The sequence below is a fragment of the Cryptomeria japonica genome, chromosome 10 (assembly GCF_030272615.1).
Source record: "Cryptomeria japonica chromosome 10, Sugi_1.0, whole genome shotgun sequence".
In the NCBI taxonomy this organism is placed as follows: Eukaryota; Viridiplantae; Streptophyta; class Pinopsida; order Cupressales; family Cupressaceae; genus Cryptomeria; species Cryptomeria japonica.
This window is the reverse complement of record NC_081414.1, coordinates 273,718,813-273,744,915: the sequence shown is the minus strand read 5'-3', so window position 1 is coordinate 273,744,915 and position 26,103 is coordinate 273,718,813. Positions and strand designations below refer to the sequence as shown.

General features: G+C 36.7%; 1 protein-coding gene across 1 annotated transcript in view; it reads left to right on the top strand.

The window, feature by feature from the left end:
- The window catches only part of LOC131035484 (uncharacterized), a 170,377-nt gene that overhangs the window by 118,419 nt on the left and 25,855 nt on the right, over nucleotides 1–26,103 (top strand). The window contains exon 4 of the mRNA XM_057967190.2: nucleotides 11,731–11,862. Within this exon, the coding sequence (XP_057823173.2) occupies nucleotides 11,731–11,862 (132 nt within the window). The remainder of the gene's footprint in view (nucleotides 1–11,730; nucleotides 11,863–26,103) is intronic.

Here is a 26,103-nt window from a genome sequence, read left to right as displayed (position 1 = left end):
AGGTTGTTTCGTCAAGGGGTTTCTAAATTTCTTGAATGACACGAACATTAAAACAACTTTAAGATTCTTTTCTTATGACTCATGACATAGGCTAAAATGGCTTTTAATAATAATTTTTTTCTTTTTAAAGAAATTGATCGGTTAGACCTCTTGACTTCGTCAAATGAAAAGAAATCACACATATTCATGCTTTGCATATATTCATTTTTCGTTGAATATCGTTATCGACTCAAATTGTTTAACACAAGAATTCCAACAATTTTCACTCCTCAAAAAGTAGGGTTAACAATATTATAACAATATTATTATGTAATATAATAGATATTCATATTATATTATATAATAATAATATATAATAATTAATGAATTAATTTAAAACTGTAGCCAATCTATATATAATTTTTTATTCATTATATTATCGAATGAAAGAAAAGCATAATTCTAATGCGGGTTGTTTGGATTAGTTGGTGATGGAAATGCAGGTTGAGTTGGGTAGGCAATTCAGAGGCATTCAATGGTGTGAGCTCAATAAAAAGAATAGGGCTTTGCTAAAGAAAAGGAATGAAGACTTAGGTACTGAGAAAGTGATAGGTGTCGAAGTGCTCGGATTTATAGTTATGAGCACATCGGGTTGGAAGAGATTCATTGCGTTTGCCAACCGAGAACTCTACCGACGACGTGAGGCACATGCATTTTTGCTTGCAAATTTTTTTCGACGGCGAAGGGTGAACCCAATTCGGATTCGGGTGCGAACCTAAACCTAGGCGGACCCGGTCTGGGTATGGGGCATAGGAGTACCGAACTCAGCAACTCAGGATATTCCTAAACAAACTTTGGTGGATGGAAATGTGATGGAAGCAAATCAAGCATTTGATTTTCACCGATCGTATTGTGCATTTATGATGAGAAAGGAAGTCTTTGAGAAGGTAAAGGAAGATAGCATTTAGTTAGGGGACATGGTCAAGGGAATTCAGGATAGAATCCTTGTTGTTGTGGAGGTAATGTTGGGAAAAGAAGTGAATGATGATGAGATATGAATGTGGGTGAATTGAAAGATAAAATGAAAAGTATCTTCTTCAAAGCCACAAGTTCCATTTCAAAAGATCAATTAGAGGATGCTACTTCGTTCATGACTTTCATGAATAGTGTTCAAGAAGAGGATCAAAATGGGAAAGGATTTTTGCCATATGTACAACTGACTTGTCAATCATTGAGTACAAGGTGGAGGGCATGCCAAGTCCACCAATAGAAAATCTTGGCATCATCATGTCTTGATTCATTGAATTTGCTATCAAGGAAAGAGATAAGAGGTGCACTTTCCTAGAGTGTAGCTTGTTATAGTCCTAGGTGACATTGAATTTTCCTATTTGCTCTTGCTCCTCGCAAATTGTGCCAATGAGGATACTCTATTTTTCATTGGTCTATATTTAATAAAAGTTAGTGGATCAGGTGGTAGTTGTAACTAACTCCACTTAGGGCTTCTTCGATTTATCTTGGCTGTTGATTTAGAATCAATTTGGGCCCTTGGTTTGTAATTGAGAGATCTATATAAGGCTTGCTCATTTCATTTGAGGCAAGAGACTTTTGTGAAATTATTGCTGGAATACTGCCAGAATAAATACAAACTCATTGAAGTTTGGTGAGAATTTGTGTTGTTTTGGGATTTTAGCATGGTTTCCTACTTCTCATTTAGTTTAAGATTTGTTTACATCAAGTTGTATAGTTGAATGGAAGAGATTGTTGTTGATTCATGGTGAAACCCTTATTTTATATTATTTGTAATTTGTTGGTTGCATGTTGCAATGCATGATTAGTTTGAACTCATTTGAAAGTTTTAACTTTAATTGCTTTTATGGTCATTGGTTTGCATGCCTATCGTGTTGATGTGTATAAGTGATTTGAAAATCATTTGCACACCTCTTGAAGATTGCATCATCTTTGTGTAGTATTTCCTCATGGTGAAGCAAAGCTTGGTTTGGTTTCACTAAGTCTACAATAGTTTCTTGCATTGTTAGAAGTAGATTAGATTACTAAACCCTTATCCTTTTTGCATTTTGTTTCACGAGATATTTCATAGAATTAGTTGGAGAGCCCTATTGCAAAATCATACGTTATTGAAAGGAAAAGAATTGATAAGATCCCAAACAATTATGTAAGTCCCTTTGTGATATCAACAAATCATATTTTCACTAAGTCTATCCATCGTAAAGTCGCATTGTAAATATTGGGGTTGCCTTATTTGATCAAATTGTTTAGCATTTGAGGTTTCCTTGTTCAAGAGAGGATAGTGATGCAATGAAAAATGAAGATTAGTGGAAAACCAATAAGAGATCATCTAAATAACATGCTCAACCATAAACATAATGAACTCAAACCCTTTCAAAACATATCAAGAAAGATTAGTAAACAAGAAGCTAGGAAATAAACAAAATGAAATGAATATGAAATTTCCCCATGATGCTCCCAATTCCATGAGTCTTCCTTGCCCTCCTCCTCTCCAAGATCCTACTGCTACGTGAAGTATGCCCTCAGTTTGAACACTTAGCAGAAAAGGGATGTCAAATGGAGGATGGGAGATGGTTGATTATGTCAAGTGTGGATGAGGATGCAAATGAAGTGATAATGTAAACTAGCAAGCGGAAGAGCTAAAACATCATACAAATCATTCAAAATCTAAGCAAAATAACAATGCATGGATAACTCTTCTTTGTGTGTCCCTCAACAATGAAGGAATGAGCCCTATTTATAGGCAAAATGGGCAAATGAAGGGTTGAGATTGGGTTGATTGAGGAAGGGTTAGGATTGCCTGAGGAAGTGGTGATCCTTAATCCATATGTTCTCCTTCAAGCCAATCACATGTTGACAATTGTCAACAAGGGAAGGCTTGAGAGGAGAAGGACAAAGCATTAAATGCTTGAAGAGACATGATGGTTACCATGGGTGGTTAGGTTAATGTTAGGATAATGGATAAAGCTTTTATCCAAGGGGTAAAGGAATGTGCAAGGGTTAAAGGGTTATATTGGTCAAAGCCTTTAAGGCTTGAGGGGACTTGAGGGTTACAATGGATGGTTGGGTTAAGGATTAAGCTTTTAACCAAGGGTTGGGGGAATGTGCAAGGGTTAAAGGTGGGTTAGGTTGGTCAAAGACCCATGTGGGTTAGCTTGTGGAAGAGAAAAGGCTTTTAATGCTTTGTAGGAGCCTTAAATGTTTTGAGAAGTGACTCCTTCCTAATCCCTTAGTTTAGGAATGTGCAAACACTTAGAGGGTTATTAGGATAATAATAGGGGTTTAGACGTGATTAGGAGAAGGGTTTAACTTGCAACTTGCATTTTCTAGAAAGTGCAAGTGGGTGAGGGATTTAGGAATTTAAATAAATATTTATTTATTTAAATGTGAGGGATGGGATTTTAGGGATTTAAATAAATATTATGCAAGAAGGGGGTTAATTAAACAAATATGCTTTATTTATTTAATTAACTGTCTGAATATAGTTTAATGATTTATTTCAAATAAATTGAATAATTTATTTAATTAATAGGAGAAGAGGGCTAAGATGAATTAATTTAATGAATTGTTGATCAATGGTTAAATAATCAAATAAATACTAAATATTCATTTAATTAAGTGGACAAAATTAGGTGTCTATAGATAGAATACGAGGTATTTTATTCTGTGTTGGTGAGTGTCACAAAACACACATCAACATAATTGGCGCTAGAAGAAGGGCAACAAGATGGATAGAATCGATTCATTTACCCCATAAAGGTTGTACAAAATTTTGTGGAGTTGCAATTCTATAAGCATAAGGGAAAGAATGGAATTGCAGATTCTAGTGAACTAGGTCCTTCAACTAGTAGGCCACAATTCAACAAGTTCCATTTTAGGTAGTTCCAGTTCATGCAGTTCCATTTCAAATAGTCAATCCAACAATGGTACAAGTTGCTCCTAATGGTGTGACATGGTTGGTTACTGACCCCTCTTCACTCACCTTCACTAACTATCATGAGATGTCTAAGAGTCTTGACAAGTTTTGTTCCAAATTTCAAGTGAATGAACCAAACCAAACTATTGAGGAACATATCAAGATTTTTGAGGATGCATTGCGCAACAGATAGATTGAATATGTGGATGTGGCATGCAGACTCTTTCCTTATCCCTTGGGGGAAGAATCTTTTTATTGGTTTATCCATTTGTCTACATCCTCCATAAACTCCTGGGAATTATTGAAAATGGCTTTTATAGGTGTGTAGGAGAAAAAGTGACACTAAGCAAACATGCCCTAATCTCACTTTCAACCACACACTTGTGGAATACGAAAGAGCCTAGAGGTATCACACAATTGGCTACTTCTTTTTGTGGAAGAGAGAGCCACGGGCTACCTATTAGGATGTCTATTCCTTTGTTGTAATTGAAAGATAAAATGATGCAAGTTCAATTCCTAACCCCAAAATGCAAGTATGAACTAATGACAAGATTGCAGAATTGAACTTAAACAATGGAAAGCTGTAAACACAAGGATAAGACAAGAATGCAAATGCGTACCCGGAGTTAAAATCTGACTGAAAATGTTCGGGACGGGGGCACGGGCGCCACTGTCCTGATTCTGCCCCTGAAACTGCTCCGGAAATTGCTGTTTTGCAACCTGGAAAGCTGTCAAAAATGCTGAAAACTGCTGTCTACCAGGAGGACGAGGGCACCCAGCGCCCCTGTCCCAGGGACCAGGGCGCCCAGCGCCCCTGTCCTGGCAGGACCAGGGCGCCCCACGCCCCTGTCCTGGTCTTTTGCTCTAAAATTTGGTGTGAAGTTCCGTCTCAGTCTGCTTCCGTCGGATCTGCAACTTGCGGCGTCGTCCGAATCTCGAAACCTGCACTTATATCTGAAAAGGGTATGGTGGGCGGCTATATAGGGTTTTGCCTTAGACGAACCCTCGCTTCGGTGATTTCCACCTCCACGAATAGCCAAGTTGTATTGTAACAGCAATGTGTGTGCAGACCTTGTGTGTGTGCAAGATCCTAAAATGCAAGTAAGCAAACTAGAGCAACCTAGAAAGTAAACCCTAATTGCTTGTAAGTGATAATGTAAATGCTCCAAATCAAGATGCAAAGTGATCTAAAGCATGAATACAAATGATATAATGAGGCTTATGCAAAGACATGAAAACAACATGAAATCATACCCAACCCCAAGGGAGGGGTACAAGCCAATCTTCAGTCGGTAATCCCCTATTGCTCTTCAATGTCTTCAAAGCCCTAAATGAATGAATGAAATTGATGAATTCTTGATGGATGGATGTTGAATGTTGTTGAAGTCTTCAAAGATCTGCTCTTTCGCTGCATAGAAGGTCCTTGAAACCAAAATTCGGATCCTTTCAAATGAAGAAAGAGAGCTCTTATATATGAAACCCTAGGTCTTAATTTCAACTTTTGGCCGACCTAGAGATTGAATCTCCCGCCAATTTCTCGGGGTTAAGCTTTATTTTATGATTGGATCGCGCTCCTAAAATTTCGGAAAAAATGTCCGGGACCATGTGCACTCCGGGCGCCATGGTCCCGACAACTTTTCACCAAATTTTCAAGGCCATCGGATATGATGATTTTAGAGAGAATCCCGAAGTTACAAGTGATTTTGAGATGTTTTGACCCCCGAAATCAAGCCCCCAAGTTCAAAATAGGACCTAATTAGGGTTTTTAATTAAATGATGTATTGGAGGAATAAAATGAAAGGGGCACACTTTAATGAAAGGGCCCAACTTTATGATATGGGAGATGATAAAATAGGACCTTAGACCTAATTAATTTAATTAATTAAGTGCTAAAGGGGAAATGCAATGCAAAATGCAAAATGCGCCAAGGCGGGTGCTAAACTAGGTGTGAAATTGTACCACCCTAGCAAGTGCGTACAATTTATGACGCTACAATAGGTAAGTTTGGTATCCCAATTACACCTTTGGAATTGTATAGGCAATTCATTGAGGTCAAGAGGTAGGAACATGAACCAATTAGCTCCTTTAACAACCAGTTTCATAAGGCTTTTACTAGGTTACAAAACCCTTATGTTGTTAATGATGCATCAGCTAGGGAAATCTGTTATTCTGCTTTGGATCATCTCATTGCTATGTTTGTTAGACAATCTCATCCTCCTCCAAGAAACTTAAATGCAACAAATGCTAAAGCCATTCAAGTGAGTAAAGGTTTAGGTCAGAATGTGGTTGGACCATTGCTCCATATGGGACCACCCGCAATGACTAATCAGATTTATGGTCTCAACTAGGCTTCGACGCACAATACACCTGTCATGAATTAGATTCCACAACCTGTGTATCAAATCCCACCAGCCAATCAACTAGTACTTCATCCAGGAGTTCTCCTTTCTCAAGCACCACTATCACAACTGGTGTATCTCCAAAGTTCAACGTCATCTTCAAGGACTCAAGAAGAGAAAGATGAGATGAAGGAGTTAATTGAGCAAGTGAAAAAGTTGTCCACCGAGGTTACATATTTTTTGAAATTAGAACAATCACATACAAACTATGCAAAGGAATTATCAAGGACACCAAAATGATTATCAAGGATATCAAGGAAATAACCAAGCAAACAACCAAGGATTTTAAGGGAATAACTAAGGATTCCATGGTAATAGTCAAGGATTTCAAAAGAGGACATGGAACATAGGGCCTGACAATGGAAATGTGCCTTCACCTTTGAATAATCCATCAACTTTGGAAAATCATGTTGGCATTGTTGTCATTGGTGTCAACAAGAGTTGCAGAGATGTCAAGAGGTTGCAGAGAAGCAGGTGTGCATAACATGAAGATAGGTGATGCACATAACACACAGGTTATGTAGTCGTGCATGCAATTGTGCATAAGATGTCGTGTTATGCTACACAAACATTGCAGGGTGTAGAGGAACTGGTAGGCACAAATGAAGTGATTTCAAGTATTGCAGAGGTATACACAAGGCGGTTTCATGTTCTACAAGTGTCCCATAGTGTGTTTGATTCATTGCCATTGATGTGTGCAAGTTGCAAAATTTAAAAATGTCAAAAATCCTTCTTTCTACAGATTTTGGTGTGACAATAAAAACTGTCTGGGCGCTACAGTGCCTGTCTAGGCGATAAGTTTTTTTCGGTGTAACCTCGCACTTTGGCATGACTACTATCAGCCTTTGCAGACATCAAGCTTTATATCAATATGCTTCCCTTTCAGTGTGATATGCCTTTGGTCCTAGCGACATCTTTCTTTTCGGTTGTAAGGAGCCTATTTTGGTGAAACCTCTTCTCCTCTCTGCGATCTTGTTTGCTACACTGAAATCATTCCTTCTTGCTGGTGGGGCCTCGATCGGGCTCATTGGTCTCCACGTGTCGGCAGCGGTTTGGAGTTATGCGACGATGAGTTGTATGTGTGGGGTCTCTTTGGTGCGTCGGTTTTTGCACTCGGCACTCGGTAGGGAAGTCTTTAGTGTTTGGCTGAGTCTCGAGTTGGGTGTGGTGAGCAGTGATTTTCACGTGGCAGCAGTTGATTGGTTCACGTGTGTCGGTGAGTCCCCACTTCTCCTTCCTACTCGACGATGTCTTGTGGTAGGTGCGGATTGGTTCTTCCGTCGTGTGGGGCCCTGTGTTGTATAGTGGCAAAAAGGCTTTTTCGGCAAGACTTGCTGTTTTCGCAAGACCTTTTTCCTTTTAGGCGAAGCTTGTAACTACACCGAAATACCTTCATTTCAGTGTAATGGTTTAGATGTCTGGGCGATAATGAATATCTTCGGCATATCATGTGCTCTATCTTGGCGACAAAATTGGTTTTCGGTGTAGGGTGATCTTTCGATATAACTCAAAATGCCCTTTGCAGACCCCTCAGTTTATAGTGATAGACTTCTTTTTCACTATGATGGAAGCCAAGTCTGGGCGAAATACCCCCAACTGTAGATTATGACCAAATGGAAGGTTTTTATTGCCACAGTTGTAGTCCAATAGACATGTGGTCCACGTGGGTAGTTGACCTTGGTTGACGTGGGTTGTCATTTGGATGATGTGCAAGCATGCTGAACGAATGTAAGCAAAATCAGAATTGCAGAAGTCCGTACTCATAGAGAAGATAGGAGATTTTAATAAGGTAGTTGTCTATCTCATCAGGGTAGACCGAGAGAAGATGGAGACTTCATTAATGGTGAACCTGTTGCAGATTGTTGAAGGGCTCGAGATGATCGACATAGAGGATATTAGATTGAGTGGGCAAACAAAGATTACTAAGTTTAGTAATCTAAGTACAGAGAATGATCAGATAGGGAGGATGCATTTCTTATGGGTGGCCAATCTGAAAGACTCTTCCAAGACGGAGAATCAAATCCTCTATTGCTGTGATCCCTCAGAAGAAAAAATAATTGTTTTTTTTAGAACACTGTGTTGGAGGGATATTGAGTGTTGTACAAAGCTAATTGAATTCAGAAGTTTTTTTAAAAGACTTGACACATGTAGGTGTGATAGCTGAGTTGGCTGAGAGATAGACAAGCGGCTAGTGATCAAAAGTTGTGTTGAGTAGGTAATCTTGATAGAGAGTAATTGCCGAATGAGAAAAAGTGTGAGAAATTGTAGAGAAGTAAGTGGTGAGTGCTGAGCAGACTGAAATATACAGAGGAAGAGATCAAAGAGTGGAGAAGACAGAGAGTTGAAGAAATGAAGTGGACCAAGCTGCAGAGAGTTAAGAATTGCAAAAGAGGAGGAGAAACAGAGTGTTGCAAAACACATTTGTAACAGGACAACAAAAAGCTGAAATATGCCTAATTCAATTTCTCTCCCTCCTCCTTTGCTATTTGTAGTGTCTTCTTTGATTAGGGCTCAAGTTTGAGTTGCTTACCTAGATTTTCCCTACAATTTTTTTTGGCTGGAGGACCTTGGCACTATAATAATGCAAAAAGCGAACCTCCTCTACCTAACTTTGCATAATAACAGTTGTTGAAGATGATAGGGCTGCTGGTGGTGCTTTTTTATATAATGCCATTGGATTCCTTTATTCTTTACACTTTCATGGATGTCCATACCCTGCCTCTACACCCATCTCTTGCAATATAGTCAATGGAATATTGACACCATTCCTTCCTCTACCGAGTGCAGGTGACCCCTCTCTCCCCACCAAAGTTATTTCACATAAATTTAATTCTTCCTCAATGTGTTCCATACCTCCTTCATTTTCAAGTTTTCTTTATTTGATCTTAAATATTATTATATATGTATTGTAGGATGCTAGGGGAGGTTAAGACAATAGTTTAAACCTATATATATTTTAATTATAATTTGTATTATATATGTTATATTTGATAAAATATGTATTATTTAGAATTTAAATTATTATCGTATAATAATTCCTTCAACCAAGATGTCCTCTCAAGAAGGGGTCTTAACGATGACAATAAAAGACAATGTCAATAATTCCTCAATGAATTGTCAAACCTGTATCATCCACTCCTCACTATTGGTGAGTCGATCAATGCATTGACCCATGACAAAGTAGAAGGGGTGTATTTAAGGGATGTTGTAGTCTATTGTTGATCCTATTCTATATTTTACATGTCCATAGCTTTTTAATCCAGAAACTTTCTCTATGATCTATTTGTACCATAGTTACAAGCTTGAGACTTGCCTTGGACTCGGCAAGCTGATTTTTGACTCGGACTCGGACTTGGACTTGGCTGAGACTCGGCAAATTGAAAAACCCAAGAAATTTAAAGATTTTTAACGATTTTAAACTTCTTTCATGCATTTTTTAATAAATAAACATTAAAGACACAATAATCTCATCAAATGGAAGCACATACACAAGTTTACATTGATCACATAAGTATAAATGCAAATTTTAGGCTCACGCTGAAGGAAATAAGCTAAACTAAATAACACATTAAAAATATAGATAGTGTCAAATGTCTACAAAATTCATGGAATATGAAATCCATGTCATCAAAAGTTCAAAACATACATCAAGTTCAACATAAAAGCTAGAGCCTAGAAGTCTAAGGCTCAGAGGAGCCAATATCAGTCGACCCTGCGACTGTCCTACATGTGCGCCTAAGATAGGTCCTGGAAAGTTCTATAGCCATGATCTGTGCTTGTGTCTGAGGCTCAGGCTCACGCTCAGTGACATCCATATCCTCATCGACATCATCCTTGAGGTCCTCCAATGGGTCTCCTTGTGCTCTAGCCTCCTCCTCTGTCATCGCCAATAATGTCATTTTTTTTAACTTATTGTTTTCTGCCTGCGTGGCAGAGTCTAACCCACGGGACTTGGTGAGTCTGTTGAGCTTGACAGACTCGGCGAGTCTGCCAAAACTCGGCCAGACTCGGCCAAGTTCGAGTCCAAAGGCCATGGGCCTCGGCAAGGGCGACCCGCCTTTGGACTCGCAGAGTCTTGTAACATTGATCCGTACTATAGTCATTTTTATATATGCTTGCATAAGGTTTATCTGAACAACTTGTCTCCCTATAATCTTTTAGAGATTCATGGAATACCTATTAAATGCATCAGGCAAAGAATGATGTATATAAATTGGAAGATAAAAGAAATGGTTATTGTGATAAAATCCTCATAAGATGATTAAGTTGAGAGTGGCCAAATCATATTCTACCTACCACCTTGATATATGGATGCTCTCTAAAACCTGTATTCCAAAGTTGTTCATTGCGTTTAGTTAAGTAGGTCCCCACAACTTGATTTAGATTTTGAGAAGACTGTTTCTTGAACATGGAAACAAGATGCGGTTTACCTGTTTACAAAATTCCCTCTGCATGAGGAACATCTTCATTCATATCTTTGTTCAGAAGAGCCTTTTTCATCTCCATTTGGTGAGCTTTCCATCCATTTGAGGCTGCAATAATCAATTTTTTTTTCTATGTAAAGAGTCTCTTAGTAATTGATATCTTATTAGCAAAGTCTTTTGCAACTAGTCTCAACTTTTGTTTATTAATACTACCATCTGTGTTGATTTTAGCTATTTAAACTTATTTATTCCATATTATTTCTTTCCCATATGACAATTCAGAAGCACAAAGTTTTTGTTTTTCATTAATGCATCAACTTCAACCTTAACATTTTTCTTAACTTTCTTGTCAGTAGCATCTTAAAGAAATCTGGATCACTTGTATTAGAAATCAAACTCATCAAAACCTAGTATAGATCAGCAGTTTTTGACAAGTACCTCAGTGATGTGGAATCAATTCTAGGATTACTAATTATTTCAGTCCTTCAAGCCTTATTTATTTTATCTTGGTACCACCTTGGCACTTACTATACAAGCGCTGTTCATAGGTGATATTAGTGCTACCATTTTCTTCTGTTTCCAAGACCATTACTGTTTTTTATGTCATTAACTGGAATAATTATTTGATTCTTACCTGTTTATGCCTTCTTTCAAAGGCAACACATTTTATAATAATTGGTCTTGTTAAGATATCACTGAACATATTTAATTAGAAGCTTGATCTATTGAACTTTTTTTTGGTTAGAGAAAATATCGATGCACATATTGTTGTTTTTCCAGGGTCATTATCAAAATTTATTATTAGTCTTAGACAGCTTGCAATATTGCAGGTGACATTAATGGGTAGGATACACACACACACATATTATATATATACACATATATATTACACATACATATATATTTGTTTTAGTACGAAGCCTTTTCTAGCTAGCTTTGCTTACTTGTTTTAAATATCATCGAAAAACATGGAGATGTGATGCAGGCTTACACACATGCACGAAGATTTGCAGACATTGGCGTGGCTGAAGTACTTCTAGATATTGTTCAACAAGATGGCCTTATTTCCACTTCCTTGACATCTTTTTGTACAACTCTTAGAAGTGTGGCAGTAAATGTAAGTCAATTTTCTTGCCTGTTTGATGGATAGACCCTATTAGTTGCCTGTTAAATTTATTTAATTTTGGGTATGTACAATTGGTTTTTCCAAATGGTGAGGCTAAGGCTTTTAATTTTGTAGACGTATATGCATTATCATTGTTTCAGGTAACAATACATTTTGAAGTAAAGTTACACTCTACAAAATTATTCTGAAGCAGAGCCTTGTAATGGTATTGTATTCATTTCTAAATGGTGTCTGCTTTAAGAATGAACCTCATATAAATTATATGTACATAGACTGATTGATTTGGTACCTTTTATATCTTTTCCTATTATTCTAATTACACTGCTAGGTCAGTATTTAGTCAATGGATAAAACTGATATTTACATCTACTGGACTAACAATTTGTACCCAAAAATCAAAGAGAAAATCTAGAATTCTTTTATTATCAAAGTCATGTCTTCTACTTTCTTGACTACTGTGCTGGTTTCTGAGGCATCAATTTTACAAGGGATTTTATTATGGAATATATCTAGAGTCATCAGGATCGATTGCGATTGATTGATGTGTAACTGACCACTATAGATTGCAAACAGTGTAGCAGCTTAGTGACTATCTCCACTGGCCAGGATGTTAACTTGGACAAATGAAGAAGTGGATGGGTGCATTTGAGCCCTGAGGCTCAATAACTCAAATTCAAATTCATGCATGAAACTGGTTCTGGTTAGTTTGCTTTCATAACCTTTTCAACATGCTTGAGCATGTGAGTCTAATCATCTGATATGTTGTAGCTTGTATGTTTGCCTCTCCTTCACACTCTCCATCCTGCTTTTAGTTTGTCAATATTTTTTTGTCAGTCCAGATTACCCTTGTTTATATTGGACCATGACATCAGGGACATAACTTTCTCCCTTGTCTACTTATTGCAATAACTTAAGCTACCTAGGTACATGTACACATTGTTGTGAATTTATGTGGATAGGAGGCTCTCTTTAGAAGTCATCTAGGATTATCTCTCAAGTCATACAAGGGATATAGGTAGTTAGTTCTATTTGATTTTAGTAATTCCAGTTAGGGTTTATGCATGATTTGATTGGCTCATAGCACATATTTTCATGAAAGTTTATTTGGTTCTTGATTTTTTGGCTTCATTGTTCACATTTTAGTGATTCATACATGGATTTTCCTCCTATGGTGATTTTATCTAGGTTGTTGGCTGTTTTCCTATTGGGTCCATCAAGTTAGATTGATTTTGGCTATTACTATTGAGATTCAATGAAAATTCCTCCATTATTTAGGATAGAAATTCTAAAGCAAATATTGCTTGGTCTTTTCTTGCTATTATTCTTCCTGGTTGGTTAATGGAGGTGATATGTTTTTTATTGCCCAAATTTGCATGAATGCAATTGTTTTGAGAAATTTGATTTATAGTTTGTGGCTATCTGCATTTAAAAATTCTTTAAGGATACAATGCTTTGAAAAAATCTCACTACACATTGATCCAAAAATTGAACTGTAACTATATGTGATACCAAACTTGGAACTGTTGTGACATTTTCACACATCACCCCATTGCAAATGGGGACCCCCACTTTTTTGCCTTTTAGGGTAGATGTTTTGCCTAGTTGCCTTGGTTTAGCAATAATTCCCTAGTGTTTGCCTTTGCTTATGAGAGAGTGTCATGTAAAAATGTTGAAAGGATGTTAAAATTGTTAAAATGGTCCTAAGTGTCAGTTTGCCTAAGAGTTTTGATTAAGTGTTTAGTTTCAATTTTGCCTTGAAATGCGTGTGAAGATGTAAAAAATGTTGCAATTTGGTGTGAATTTTGTTCGCAGGTGCTAAAAGTCCCTATAGGAGCCGTTTTTCCACTCCTAGGAGGTGAATTAGGTCAGTTTTGCACATTGTCCCGATGGACCCTCATTTTCCCCTAGTTGAAATCAGTCCCGATGCAGAACGATAAAATTTGTCAAGTTTGGGCATTTTTAGTGCAAAAATCATTGTCCTGATGGAAAATGTCTTTTTCCCATGAAATTAAGGCCTAAATATTAGTTGTCCTGATGGAGGATGTTTTCCACTAAGTTTTGAAGGCATAAAGGACTTTGTCCCAATGGGAGATGTTTTTCCTCTTGAGTTTCTGGACTTTGTCCCAATGGGAGATGTTTTTCCCCTTGAGTTTTTAGACTTTGTCCTGATGGAGGGCGTTTTTCTCCAACTGTTTTGACTTTTGTTCTGATGGACCACGTTTTTCCACTGGAGGGCAAAAATTTGACTGAGTGTTGGAATTTGTCTTGATGAGGTGCGGATTTCCCCAAGGATGAAAAATGAAGTGTGATGAAGTTAAGTGAGGACAAAATTTCTTGTCCCAATGAAGTGCATTTTTCCCTTGGGAGGATTGGTGAAGTTTTAATGAATTTTGTGTCTTGATAGGGGTCGTTTTTCCCCAAAGGCCAAATGTGCGGACAAGATGAACAAATGAATGAATTTTAATTGTCCAGATGAGCCACGTTTTTCCCTAAGGGCCTCATGTGATGAGTTATGATGAGATTTAATGCAAATTTTTATCCCAATATGGATCAATTTTCCCCAGCTGGCTCAAATTTAATGCAAGTGTAAAGGATTTAATGCCAAGTGTGCCCAAATTTAATTGTTTTTGCCTTGTTACAAATTATTTAATAACCAACAACAAACATTTAATGATAAAATGAATTATTCCAAAGCAAATCGATTTTCCCCAAGCTGTTATAAAGGTAAGTTTTTATCCCACATTGCTTGTGTGGTGAAATATCAGGGGAAAAACATGAATAAGTATGCCCAGCCAGCATTAAAATAATATTACAAGTATGCTAATGTGACAGTTTGAAGTGTGATTGGAGGCAGATTGAAGATTCCAGCTGGGCGATTTTTGCTTAAGTGTGATTTTGACACCATTGTTGAAGGAGAGTTGCAGATTGAAGAGGGTGATTTTGCCCAATCATGCCGAGCGCCACCATTGGAGAGGAGTGACAGCGATTTTGTGTGGCTGATTGAGCCACAATTTTTGGCGCAATTGTTGGGAATCATTGCAATTTTGTTAAGTGTTTGCTAGGCGCTATTGTTAGAGCGTTTGAAGTTTGAACACCATTATTGGGCGCAATTGCTGGTCATTGCTGGAACATCACATTTTCAAACTTATACTTCATTTCCAACCATCCTTGTTGAAGGGCGATTTACACTATTTTTGAAGAATTTGAGGGAGTTTTGTGTGGACACCATTGCTGGTGCAGGTCTGAAGCATCATTTTCAAAACTATTTTCAGACTGATACAATATTCCCAGCCACTTGTTAGTGCCCAGGCATGGCCATTTCTGAGCTTGGAGGGGTGAAGTGCAAGTGTATGGCATGGCTGTGTCCACTTCCAGCCATTAATATCAATCATTTTCTTAGTATTTTCAGACTTTAGAAGGCATTTTCAAACATTTGGAGGACGCATTTAGATTTTGTCCTCAGAAAATCAGACTTCGTTATAACTTTGATATCTGAAATTTGTCATTTTCTGAGTGTTTTCCGACCTCCAAACTTAGAATTCAGACCTAAAATGTGTTGGGGCAGCCAAGATCATCCATTTTCGGGGTGTATTCAGACTTCAATATCAGAAAAATCAGACTTTAATACACCATTTTCTGAGTGTGTTCAGACTTGGGTATACATTTTTGAGCTTTAAATCAGTCATTTTCTGAGCATACCAGGTTGTCTTCCGACTTGGTACTCAAAAAATTAAATCTGAGACAACTTTCCAGCACCAAAATCAACTATTTCCAGGGGTATCTTCAAACTTTATACTTAGAAATCAGACCTGAGATTGCATCAAACATGCCATTTTCTGAGTTTACAGGGGTGTCTTCAAACTTATTCATTGCAATTAGACTTATCCAAAGTCTGAAAATCAAGTTTTCTGAGGACCAATTTTCCAGATTTTGATCAATTCTCTTGTATTTTCCAGAATTTGTGTTACCTAATGTTGAATTTCTGATTGTCATGAGCTTACAGGTCTGAATACTATTTGAAATTAGGACCTTAATTGATTCTGGAAGATTATTTGTGAGGACAAAGTGAGGAACATTGAAGTGTCCTGATGGGGTTCAAATTTCCACTCTATAACATGGTGATCAAATCAAACAAAATTCAAGGACAATGAGTCCCGATGAGGATGGATTTCCCACCAAGGTTGAAATAAAGTTTATCACATGGTTGTTTGATTCAATGTTTGTTTGTTCTACAGGTTTGCTACAAGGAAGGAAAGCACGATGATCAAGGCTTGAGGTGAAAGAGGATGCAACTCGCAGGGATACCAAGGGCTCAACACTTCAAGGCAAACAATGCGGATGGGGAGACCAACATTTCAAGGATTGAAAGAGGATTTCAAGACAAGGATTTCCATAGGCAAAATGTGGACTAGATCAAACATGAAGAGGACTTCACCTAGATGGCGAGCAAACGAAGGAGGGCAAGTTCAAGACATGAACACAAGGGATTCCACATTATGAAGAAGGAACTACATCAAGGAATCTCAAAGTCAAAGAATGTTAAGAATGAAATGCAAAATATCACAAGGAATTCCAAGCATTGTGAGGAATGTTCAAGGATAAGTTAATCAAATCTACAATGCAAGATGAGGTGGTATTCCAGTCACCATTCATTCAATCAAAGGGTACCGAGTCAATGCTCATTCAAGGAGGGAATAAGTTGCATGTGGCACTACATCAAATATTATTTATCTTACTTGCCCTCATCTCTCATTGGTCAATGTAATGGTGGTTGTAACAAACCCTAATTAGGGTTTCTATCTTTCGATCTTGGCCATTGATCTTGAATCAATTTGAGCCATTCATTGTAATGAGCTATCTATATAAGGCTCAGTGCTCTCATTTGTAAAGGTGAATCAAATAATAGTTAGTAGTAGAAGAGTAGAAGAATAGCTGCCAAGGCAATTGGGAATTAGAAGTTAGAGTAGTAGGTAGGAGAAGAAGAAATTGTTGCTAAGACTTGTAAATGAATATACTCTTTTCATTGAAGATATGGTGAAATGTGTTGTTTCAACAAGTTGCATGGTTTCCAATTTTCATTTGCTTTAATGTTGGTTAATTGAATGAAAGATCTTGTGGATGATTCATGGTGAAATTCGTTTAGTCCATACTGGTAGCTTCTTGCTGATTGTAAGTTCGCCTTGTGTGGTCAACTGAAATTTTATGTGAACTTAACTTCAATTATTGTCTGTCCATTTGTATGCATTGCCTTGATGGTATTGATGTTGATGGTAATAATTTGAACATCATACATTTACCTTAGAAGATTGCACTAGCATTGTGGAGTTGTTCGATGATGTCAAAGCAAAGCCTAGTAGAGTCTCACCAAGTCATCCACTACATCCTACATTCCTAGGATTAGATTAGACTCTCTGAACCCTTTCCTTTTGATCTTTCTTTGTTAGATGAGTTAGTCTCGAGTTCCAGCAACGTCCAATTATTCAAGCATTCATGTACAACATAATTCCCCTTGTGATTCCAGCATTATTAAATCAACCATTGAGATTATCCACATGTCAAGACCTGACATTTTGTAACCTTGCAGTTGTCTCATTTGATTGTGAATCTGTAATGTCCCCACTCTGAAATACAATTTAATGGTAAATGATAATGGTAAAATTAAAATTAAAATATGAAAGAATATAATTAAATTTTAATTAAGTTAATGAATGGTCAAAGACATGAAATGAAAAGTTGTGACTCCCTCAAACATGAGATATAAAAGGGAGAAGAGAACCTCATTTGAGGGGGATAATTGGGGAATCAGAGGTGCAGATCTAATTTAAATAAAAGTGCAGATCTGATTGTGAAAGGTTGTGTCCCTTTCAAAAAGGCAGAAACAATTAAGAGTTGCACTCTTTCAAAGGGTGCTGATGGTGAAAGGGTGTGCCTCTTGCCAAAGGGCATACATGGTAAAGAGGTGTGACCCCTCCCTCACATTGAGAGATATAAAGGAAAGGAATTCAAGCATCCAAGGAGATCACCATCGATCAGATCAAATCAGAACTGTTATTAAGTTACGGGCAGAACATCTTTGTTCTTGGTTGGGGATGTGCTTAATATGTATGCTTAATATATGAGGCCTTATAATGTTCTTATGCAGAATTCAGTAGTAATATTAATATAGACTGCAATATGTATGACAGTCATACTTAATCCATAATACATGAATCAGTTGGAAAGAAATAGACTGCACTCAGAATTACATCAACATCACAGGTGGATCAAACTTAAAGATACCTTAAGAAAGCCACACCAAAATTGACTGATTGCTTATAAGTTATAACAGCATCTGGGTATGATTACCAGTGAATTCCTTATGCAGATACAAAACACATACAAATAGATTAATATGCAGATAGAAAACACATACAAATAGATTAATATGCAGATATATACAGAAGTTCGATCTACACTCTGATCTAAATGAAAGAAGAATCAAAAGGGAGAATATTTTAGCAGAACAGAAAACAATAAAGGGACCGGCAAACTGTTTTCGCTTTAAGAAGATAAAGGAACACTCTCTCTAACCCTCCCTTATCAATTGAGAATAGTAATCTAAGGCAAGATTTAGGGAAATCCCAAAAGGGGACATTACAGAATCATAGCATTTGAGAGACTTTGTTCAAGAGAGGATAAGATACCTTGGTATTTTATTTTGTGTTCGATTGTGCATAAAAACACATCAACAGGAAATTGTTGTGCTTTCTTCAAATTCTATAAGTCTTTATTTGGGTAAAGAAATCACCATTCCATGAGTTGCATTGCAAGGAGTGTTTGATGAAAACTACCATAAGACAATGATTTTAACTCAACAATTGATAAACCAAGGGAAGCAACCCATTTCAGACAAACTTCTTGAAATGTGTTTTGGGTGTATTCAGCCATGATCAGAAGATATTGCAGACATATGAATAGTACTTCAAAAGGAAAAGACTGAAGATGCTTTCAAAAGCATAAATAACATTTTGCAAGGGCATAAGAAAAATTGGAATCATAGTTCAATAGAAGGCATCAAACAATAAATATACAGGTTCTGGTTTGTGTTCAGTCACACCAGTATGACAAATTTCTCTTGGGGTTGGCTTCATTTGGGTACAACTTTACAAAAAATGTATAAAAAATTTAAAATTACTATGATACACATATTTGTAGCCCACAAACAAGAATTAAGTTCAGAATACCACACAACATGCTTATGATAAATAGAACTACCATAAAAATTAAAAAGACCACTTCAATGTTATTTTGTCAACTTGAATTGAATTATAAATATTCATCGTTCACTATTAAAAAAATAAAATAAGCATTAATGTCATATGGGTCTTAGATCATCATCATCATCATCATTGACATTAGATGATGCAGGTAGATTAGAAGAACCACAAGGAGTGCCATTGACACTTCCACTAAAACTATGCTGGGCAATGGTACCATTCAAGTGATCTTACTCTGCTTCTATATTCCACAACTTTGCTTCCATTTCCTTGTAGTCGTTTTGTTTGTGTGAAATAAGGTACAAGTTGGAATGCATGTACGTTAACTCCTTTTTTGATGCCAATAGGTTGCACTTTATTGAGTAAATCAAAGAGTATATACTCCAGTTTTTCTTAGATGAAGACAGACTAGTAGCCTATTGAGGCAAAGTTAGAGAAAGTTATAAAATGATCATTTATAAATCAAACTTAAAAAATAATTTCAAAAATTCAAATTCAAATTCAAATTTAGAGTGTTTCAAATAAGATAATAAGATACTTGTGATATGTTTGGCTATAGAGAGTTTCAAATAAAACTTTGACAGCAAGAGGCTATAGGTGTTGGAATGTTTGGCCATGGAGGTTTAGCCAATTGTGACTGGAATATCCCATCCCTTTGTGGATATTTAATTTTCTGATTTTTGTCTCTTTTTTTGTTTTTTCTAAATTCTGATTTTTTTGTGTTTTTGAGATATAATGAAATAAATTGCAGGAATTTAAAGAGGAATGCTAGAAAACCTTTCTAAACACTAATAATTAAATTCATTTTCCAAAAACTCAAGAACTTTATTGCTGATTAAATAAAGAAAAATAAATACTCTAATCAAATGCCATCCAGATAACATATAAGCAGATTACATAGTATGGCTAGGCTGGAATGAAGGTGCAACAGCTAGTTGGTATGGTATGGCCATGCTGGGACTGCAAAAAAGAGATTAATCTGCCCTGAAAATAATATTGATTATAATTGCCCTTCGACAGCTGACAAACCCTTCAAAATCAGATTGGAAAAAACTCACAAAACCCTACATTGGGACCATAAAATAGTACGGCCAGCCTTGAGAAAGGTATAGCTGGGCTAGTGAATGATACGACTGTAATGTCCCCTATTAGGAGGCTGTCAATTCCCAAAGGGAAACATATATTACTACCTAGTATATTACATTAATTTAGAATAGATAATTAAAGTTGTCCATAATTCATCTTAATATTGTCATTACTCCAGTCCTAATTCCTAATCGTTTCTCATTCTTAATCCCAGAAGAGGGCATTGGCTTGTCTAGGGCGCTATGACACCATCTCCCTAATTCAGCCCAGACGGCAGGAACATGTCCTTTCATCCTTGGGGCTCTTTCATCTTGGAGTGGATTTACTCTACCTCCCCCTAATGGCACCTGTCTCCCTTGGGGAATAGAATTAGAATTGATTAAGTACTTAGACTGTGAATATATTTGTCTTTCAATTATTATGAATGTATATAAAATTAAATATGACTGTCAAACATATTGCAGTCTATATTAATATTATTAATATTACTACTAAATTCTACATAAGAATATTACCAGGTTGCATATATTAAGCACATCCCCATGCATACCGCCAAGAACAAAGATGTTACTGCCTGTAACTTAATAACAGTTCTGATGTGATCTGATCTGATCGATGGTGATTTCACTGGATGTTTTTGATTCCTTTCCTTTATATCTCTCAATTGGAGGGAGAGGTTACACCTCTTCATCATGTATGCCCTTTGGCAAGAGACACGCCCTTTCACCATTAGCACCTTATGGAAGGGACACAACCTTTCACAATCAGATCTGCACCTCTGATTCCCAAATTATTCCCCTTCAAATGAGTTCTCTTCTCCCTTTTATACAACATATCTGGGGGAGTCACAACTTATCATTTCATGCCTTTTGACCATTCATTATCTTTAATCAAATTTTAAATATATTTAATTATACTTTTATATTTTAATTTAATTTTTATTTTTACTCTTGTATTTTAATTTTGTTATTAAATTCTATTTCAAAGTGGGGACATTACAACGACCCTCCAAAATGATCTTCAATCTCTTCTAATCTACAAACAATCAACTTCCAAATGCCCTATCAACTTTGCAAACTGATTTCAATGATGCACAAAAATAATCTGAGTGAGATTGTCAAAGAGTGACCTTGGGTGATCTTCCACACCTGCGAATACTGATCCTTTTGAGAATTTTCGTTCTCACAAAGCCTGAAACTTCATTAGCAAACCCTTGCTCTCCATGAACTTCATTGATTTCTGCAAATAAGAATGAGTTAATGAGCTCTCAAGAGCCCTTTTATAACCTTCTCAAAAACCCATGGCTTGGAGGAAATGAAATGCACTTTTATCATTTCATTTCATCTCAATTAATCATTTAATGTAGTTGGCGCCCCCATAAAAGCTTAATAAATGACTTTATAATAAATAGAATTACTTATGCAATTAATACTTCTTATATCCCCTTAATATAAAGTTATTAATTTAGTTAATATTATTAAAGTTGAAACTTTAATAAATTAATATTAATCATTAACTCCAATAAATGCCAATATCGAAACATTTAATTAATTCTGCCAACTACCTAGTAATGGCCATGGTACCCTCCAACCGTCCAGATGACGTACTATAAATAGTAAGTATGAGACCAAATGCTCAAGAGACTTACTAAAATTAGTATGTACGAACAGAGCCTGAAAAACCTTTGGAAGGCAAACCACCACAAAACTGAATCTCTAAGATGGAGAGTACTGAAATAAACAATTCAAGGATCAGCCGGAAAACCTTGAATCACTCACAAAGGCCCCCCTAATCACCACATTAGCCTATGGGGACCACTAATAATTGGCTAACCTCTGAAAATAACTAATGCTTAGGAAGGCACAAAAATGTGGACATTACAACATTCTTCTTAAATTTTTTATGAAGAGCAAAAATATTTTGACCATTAGAGTGTACGAAATCAACAAGCTCATCCACATCATGATTAGCAAAGGTAGCAAATGCTAGCTCACACCCTTCACTATCTTCCACATCTCTGTATGATGCAATCTTCCTTGGCAAGGAAAGAACCTCAATGTTGTAATATTTTGGAGTTAATGCAAAGACAAGAAGATTTAGTGGGGTGTTCATTTTATTTCACTGCTCAACAAGAATTTTGTGTTCTTGTTTGAAGAAATTTATTCAAGATCTTGATCTTTTCCATTTATGATGGTCATAATCTTCTCAATCTTGAGCCACTATCATCATATACCTTTCCCTATCATGGATTATCTATGTCAATAAAATGAATCATAATTGTGATGGGCATAGGGAAACTAAGAAGATATTCTACAGGATCCCACCAAGTGTGATCTAGGATCATCTGGTTGACATACGTTGCTCTCTCAATGTTGGATTGCCTCAATATGGACCAAAGTTGTTTGATAATTGTGCTAAAAAGTGCTTCTTGCACCTTCATGAGTTTTTTGAAGATGATTGCATTGGAGACAAATTGAGTCTCAACAACAAATTCAAATTAAAAAAAATCAAAAATTAAAAGTAAAGAAGAAAACATAATTAAAAGATTAAACTCTTGAAGTGAAACATAAGATTGTATTGTCCATAAGACTGCTCTAAGTATGGCCCAACATGTGATTATTGATGAGCATTTGGATCTCTTTGGTCTTGATATACACTTGTTTGATCCTATCAGTTTTGTTACTCAACTTTTGTAACATTAGGTTGAGTGAGTGGACAATACAATGCCTCCAAAAAATGTGCGAATAGCCTGCTCAAACCAACAAACTAACCACTGCAATTTTTTGAATTATTTGTTATGACCTTGACAATGTCTTAAGCTTCATTTCCTCAATGTCTCATATGAGGATGTTAGCATGCTTCACCTGCCCTCACAATCCTTGGCTTTCAAAAACATTGCCTATTAGGGGACATTGAAATCACATTTATCAAGGGCTGGTTTTGGTATATTTTCATCTATTGAAATAGATGGACATCCTTGTTTCAATCCATGAATTCCTAATGGGCTTAAATGATGTTCACAATTTTCACCTCCTTTGTCAATAAGATGCTATGCACCTTCTCAGAACCCAAGTCCTTGTATCCTTTCTGAGCTTCATTAATTTCTTAGGGTTCACAATCACTCGAGATTTATTTTGAAATGTGTTGACTAACAATCTGTTTAGGATTCCTTTTGAAGTGCCTTTATCATGACCCCTATGTTCTCTTATGTGTAGTGGGATTTTCTTCATGTGTCTCCAAAATAGGTGGTGCTCTACCATAGTTTTGGAACACTAATAGATAGGGAATCAGGACCTCTTTGATCAACATCTTCTCTTGGCCAAAGGGTGACATTTTGAAGGACCCATTGGGAACCCAGGGTGGACAAGAGGGACCTTAGGGGAATTTGAACCTAGGAGGACCCAAGGGCTGCCCCCCACAAAAACAAACATTTTTATAAACCAAAAAAATGCTTGCACATAATTTTGCCCTTAAGTGATAAAATTTTGAAAATGTCATGCATCATGATGGTTTCTCACCTAAGAAACTTGATTACAATGAGGGGGTGATGAGGAATTGGGATCTAACTCATGGGTTTGTTGAGTTAGACATTATTGCTGCACAACTTGCTAGAAAAAACTTTTTGATGAGGCAACTTGTATAGTACATGGCTATTGGAAGTGGCATTGTAACTCATTGTGGTTCAAATGATATTGAAACCAATGTTAGACTTTGGTGCTTTTGACGAAGAGCAATATGAAGATTATTAAATATTGATTGTAATTGTCATTGTGTATTGACATTTGACAAATCATTGAATTATGAATTTATGAGTTTTCATTTTTGCAAATTATGAGTTAATAAAATGTTTTTTTATTGGCAATTATGAGTATCATTGTATACATGTGTGTGTGTGTAGTAGAATTGAAAATCAGCATCCTTGTGGTGCCTTAACAATCAATAGCTCCAAGGAAATAAGGGACCTCTATACATGTGACAATAATGTTGATGATTGTTTAGTCCTTACGGTGAGGTTGGTAAACTCACGGATAAACAAAGATATTCCACACGTACCAACAATTCATATCACAATATTATTAACATATATTTAAGCATAAGTAACAATTACAGAACAGCTATGGCAGAATAATAATATCTTTATTGGATTCTCAATTATGCCAGTTCAATCATAATCTGCTGAGGTTCCATCCATAACATATATAGACTCGACGGTTGGCCAAGTTGCCAACCGTCACTAACTACCAACTACCCCATGGGAACCTCTCGACAACTCATACATAACAAAACATAAACACCCAAACCATCTATAAACTAACATGTGTTATTGACCCCTAACATCAACCCCCCCCCCAAAAAGTAGTTGTCTTCCAGACAACTAAGACAACAGGAGCAGGAATAACAAAACAAAAGACTAAGGCTGAGGAGGGGGAGGAGGCGTCCCTGTTGTGGTCGAAGAAGAAGGTTGTCGCCCTGTGTGGAGTCTGAGGTTCTTCTCCGCAATCAGCTGCCGCTTTGTTGACGTGTCTGAAATCGCATTGCTGCAAACTCCATATGACCAACGCAGAATAGAATAACCAGCTAAGTATCCTATTCTCTCTTGAGATAAGGAAGTCCCTAATGCTATTTTTTATATTTGATCAAAGGGGACAACCTCAAGGTTTCTTTTGTCAGGTCTTGACTGCGGGATTTCTCAGTGGTTTGATGTTTTTATGCTGGAAACACAAGGGGAACTTACAATAGGATAGGTAATTTATAGATAAGTTCCCTGGAATCTTTATGGTCTTTTTTACCAAATGATTTCGGTTAAGTTGATATTGTTTTTAATGGGACTCAAGATTTTCTTGATAAAAAAGGGGAAAAAGGAGGGAAGGATAGGGAGAGAGAGATAGATGAAATGTAAATTTTAACTAATATAGCAGTTTCATCAAACAGACAGATGCCTCCAAATAACAAGACTAAGCATTACCAGCTACTCAAGCACGGTGTTTGCATAAATCTAGTGCAATCTTCAAAGGAAAATAAGATTTTTCATGTTATCAAGTACAACATCAGAACTTTTACATTCATAGTGAGTATTCAATAACCGAACTTAAGCATATAAAAGGTTCAGATTAACCATGCATAGAGAAAGGCAATCAGCCATTCCTCAATGATATGAACTGCGAGGATTCTATCAGATGTTTGTTTGAAAATGCTATAGAAAGATGAAAGACATAACGAAATAATTTAAATAGTGAAGGAGGAGACCATGCACTCACAATGAAAAGAAAACAGTTTTAACTTTGCATTAATCCTGTGTAAATTTCGCCAGAGCTTCAGCAACAATTCAAGAACTTCTTACAAAATGAGGGAAAACCAGTCCCTTAAATAGGCTTCAAAACAAGATGAATGGCCTAGATCTAATCTAAACAAGTGGCCTAGATTCATCCACAAAACATGGCTGCCCATACCCATAAATGGGAAGCAAATATCAACAACCACTCCAAAAGGAGCAATAACTACCCAAAAAGGTAATTATAGCAATTTCAGAAATAATCCAAAAAGGTGCATTAATAAAGTTTTACATTTTGTTGACTAAAAGTCAAATGTCACCTTTTGGTGCAAAAGTGCACTTTTAAGATTTAGAGAGAAAAAGGCACTCTTAAGAAACCACTTTTTCTTTTCCAGTTTCATATGCCTTTACCAAGAATTGATCCTCTCCATGCAAATATTCTTGCCAAAGGTCCCAACCTGTTGCGCGTTCCTCGCGAACATACACCTGGAACCTGATGCATAATTGAAATAGCAGACTGAAGGGAGGCATAGGGGGATGATGAATTTTGTATTGCATGCTCTCTAGATAATGATATATGTGCTTCCAACTGTCTCGCCAGCTGGACCGATTAGCCTC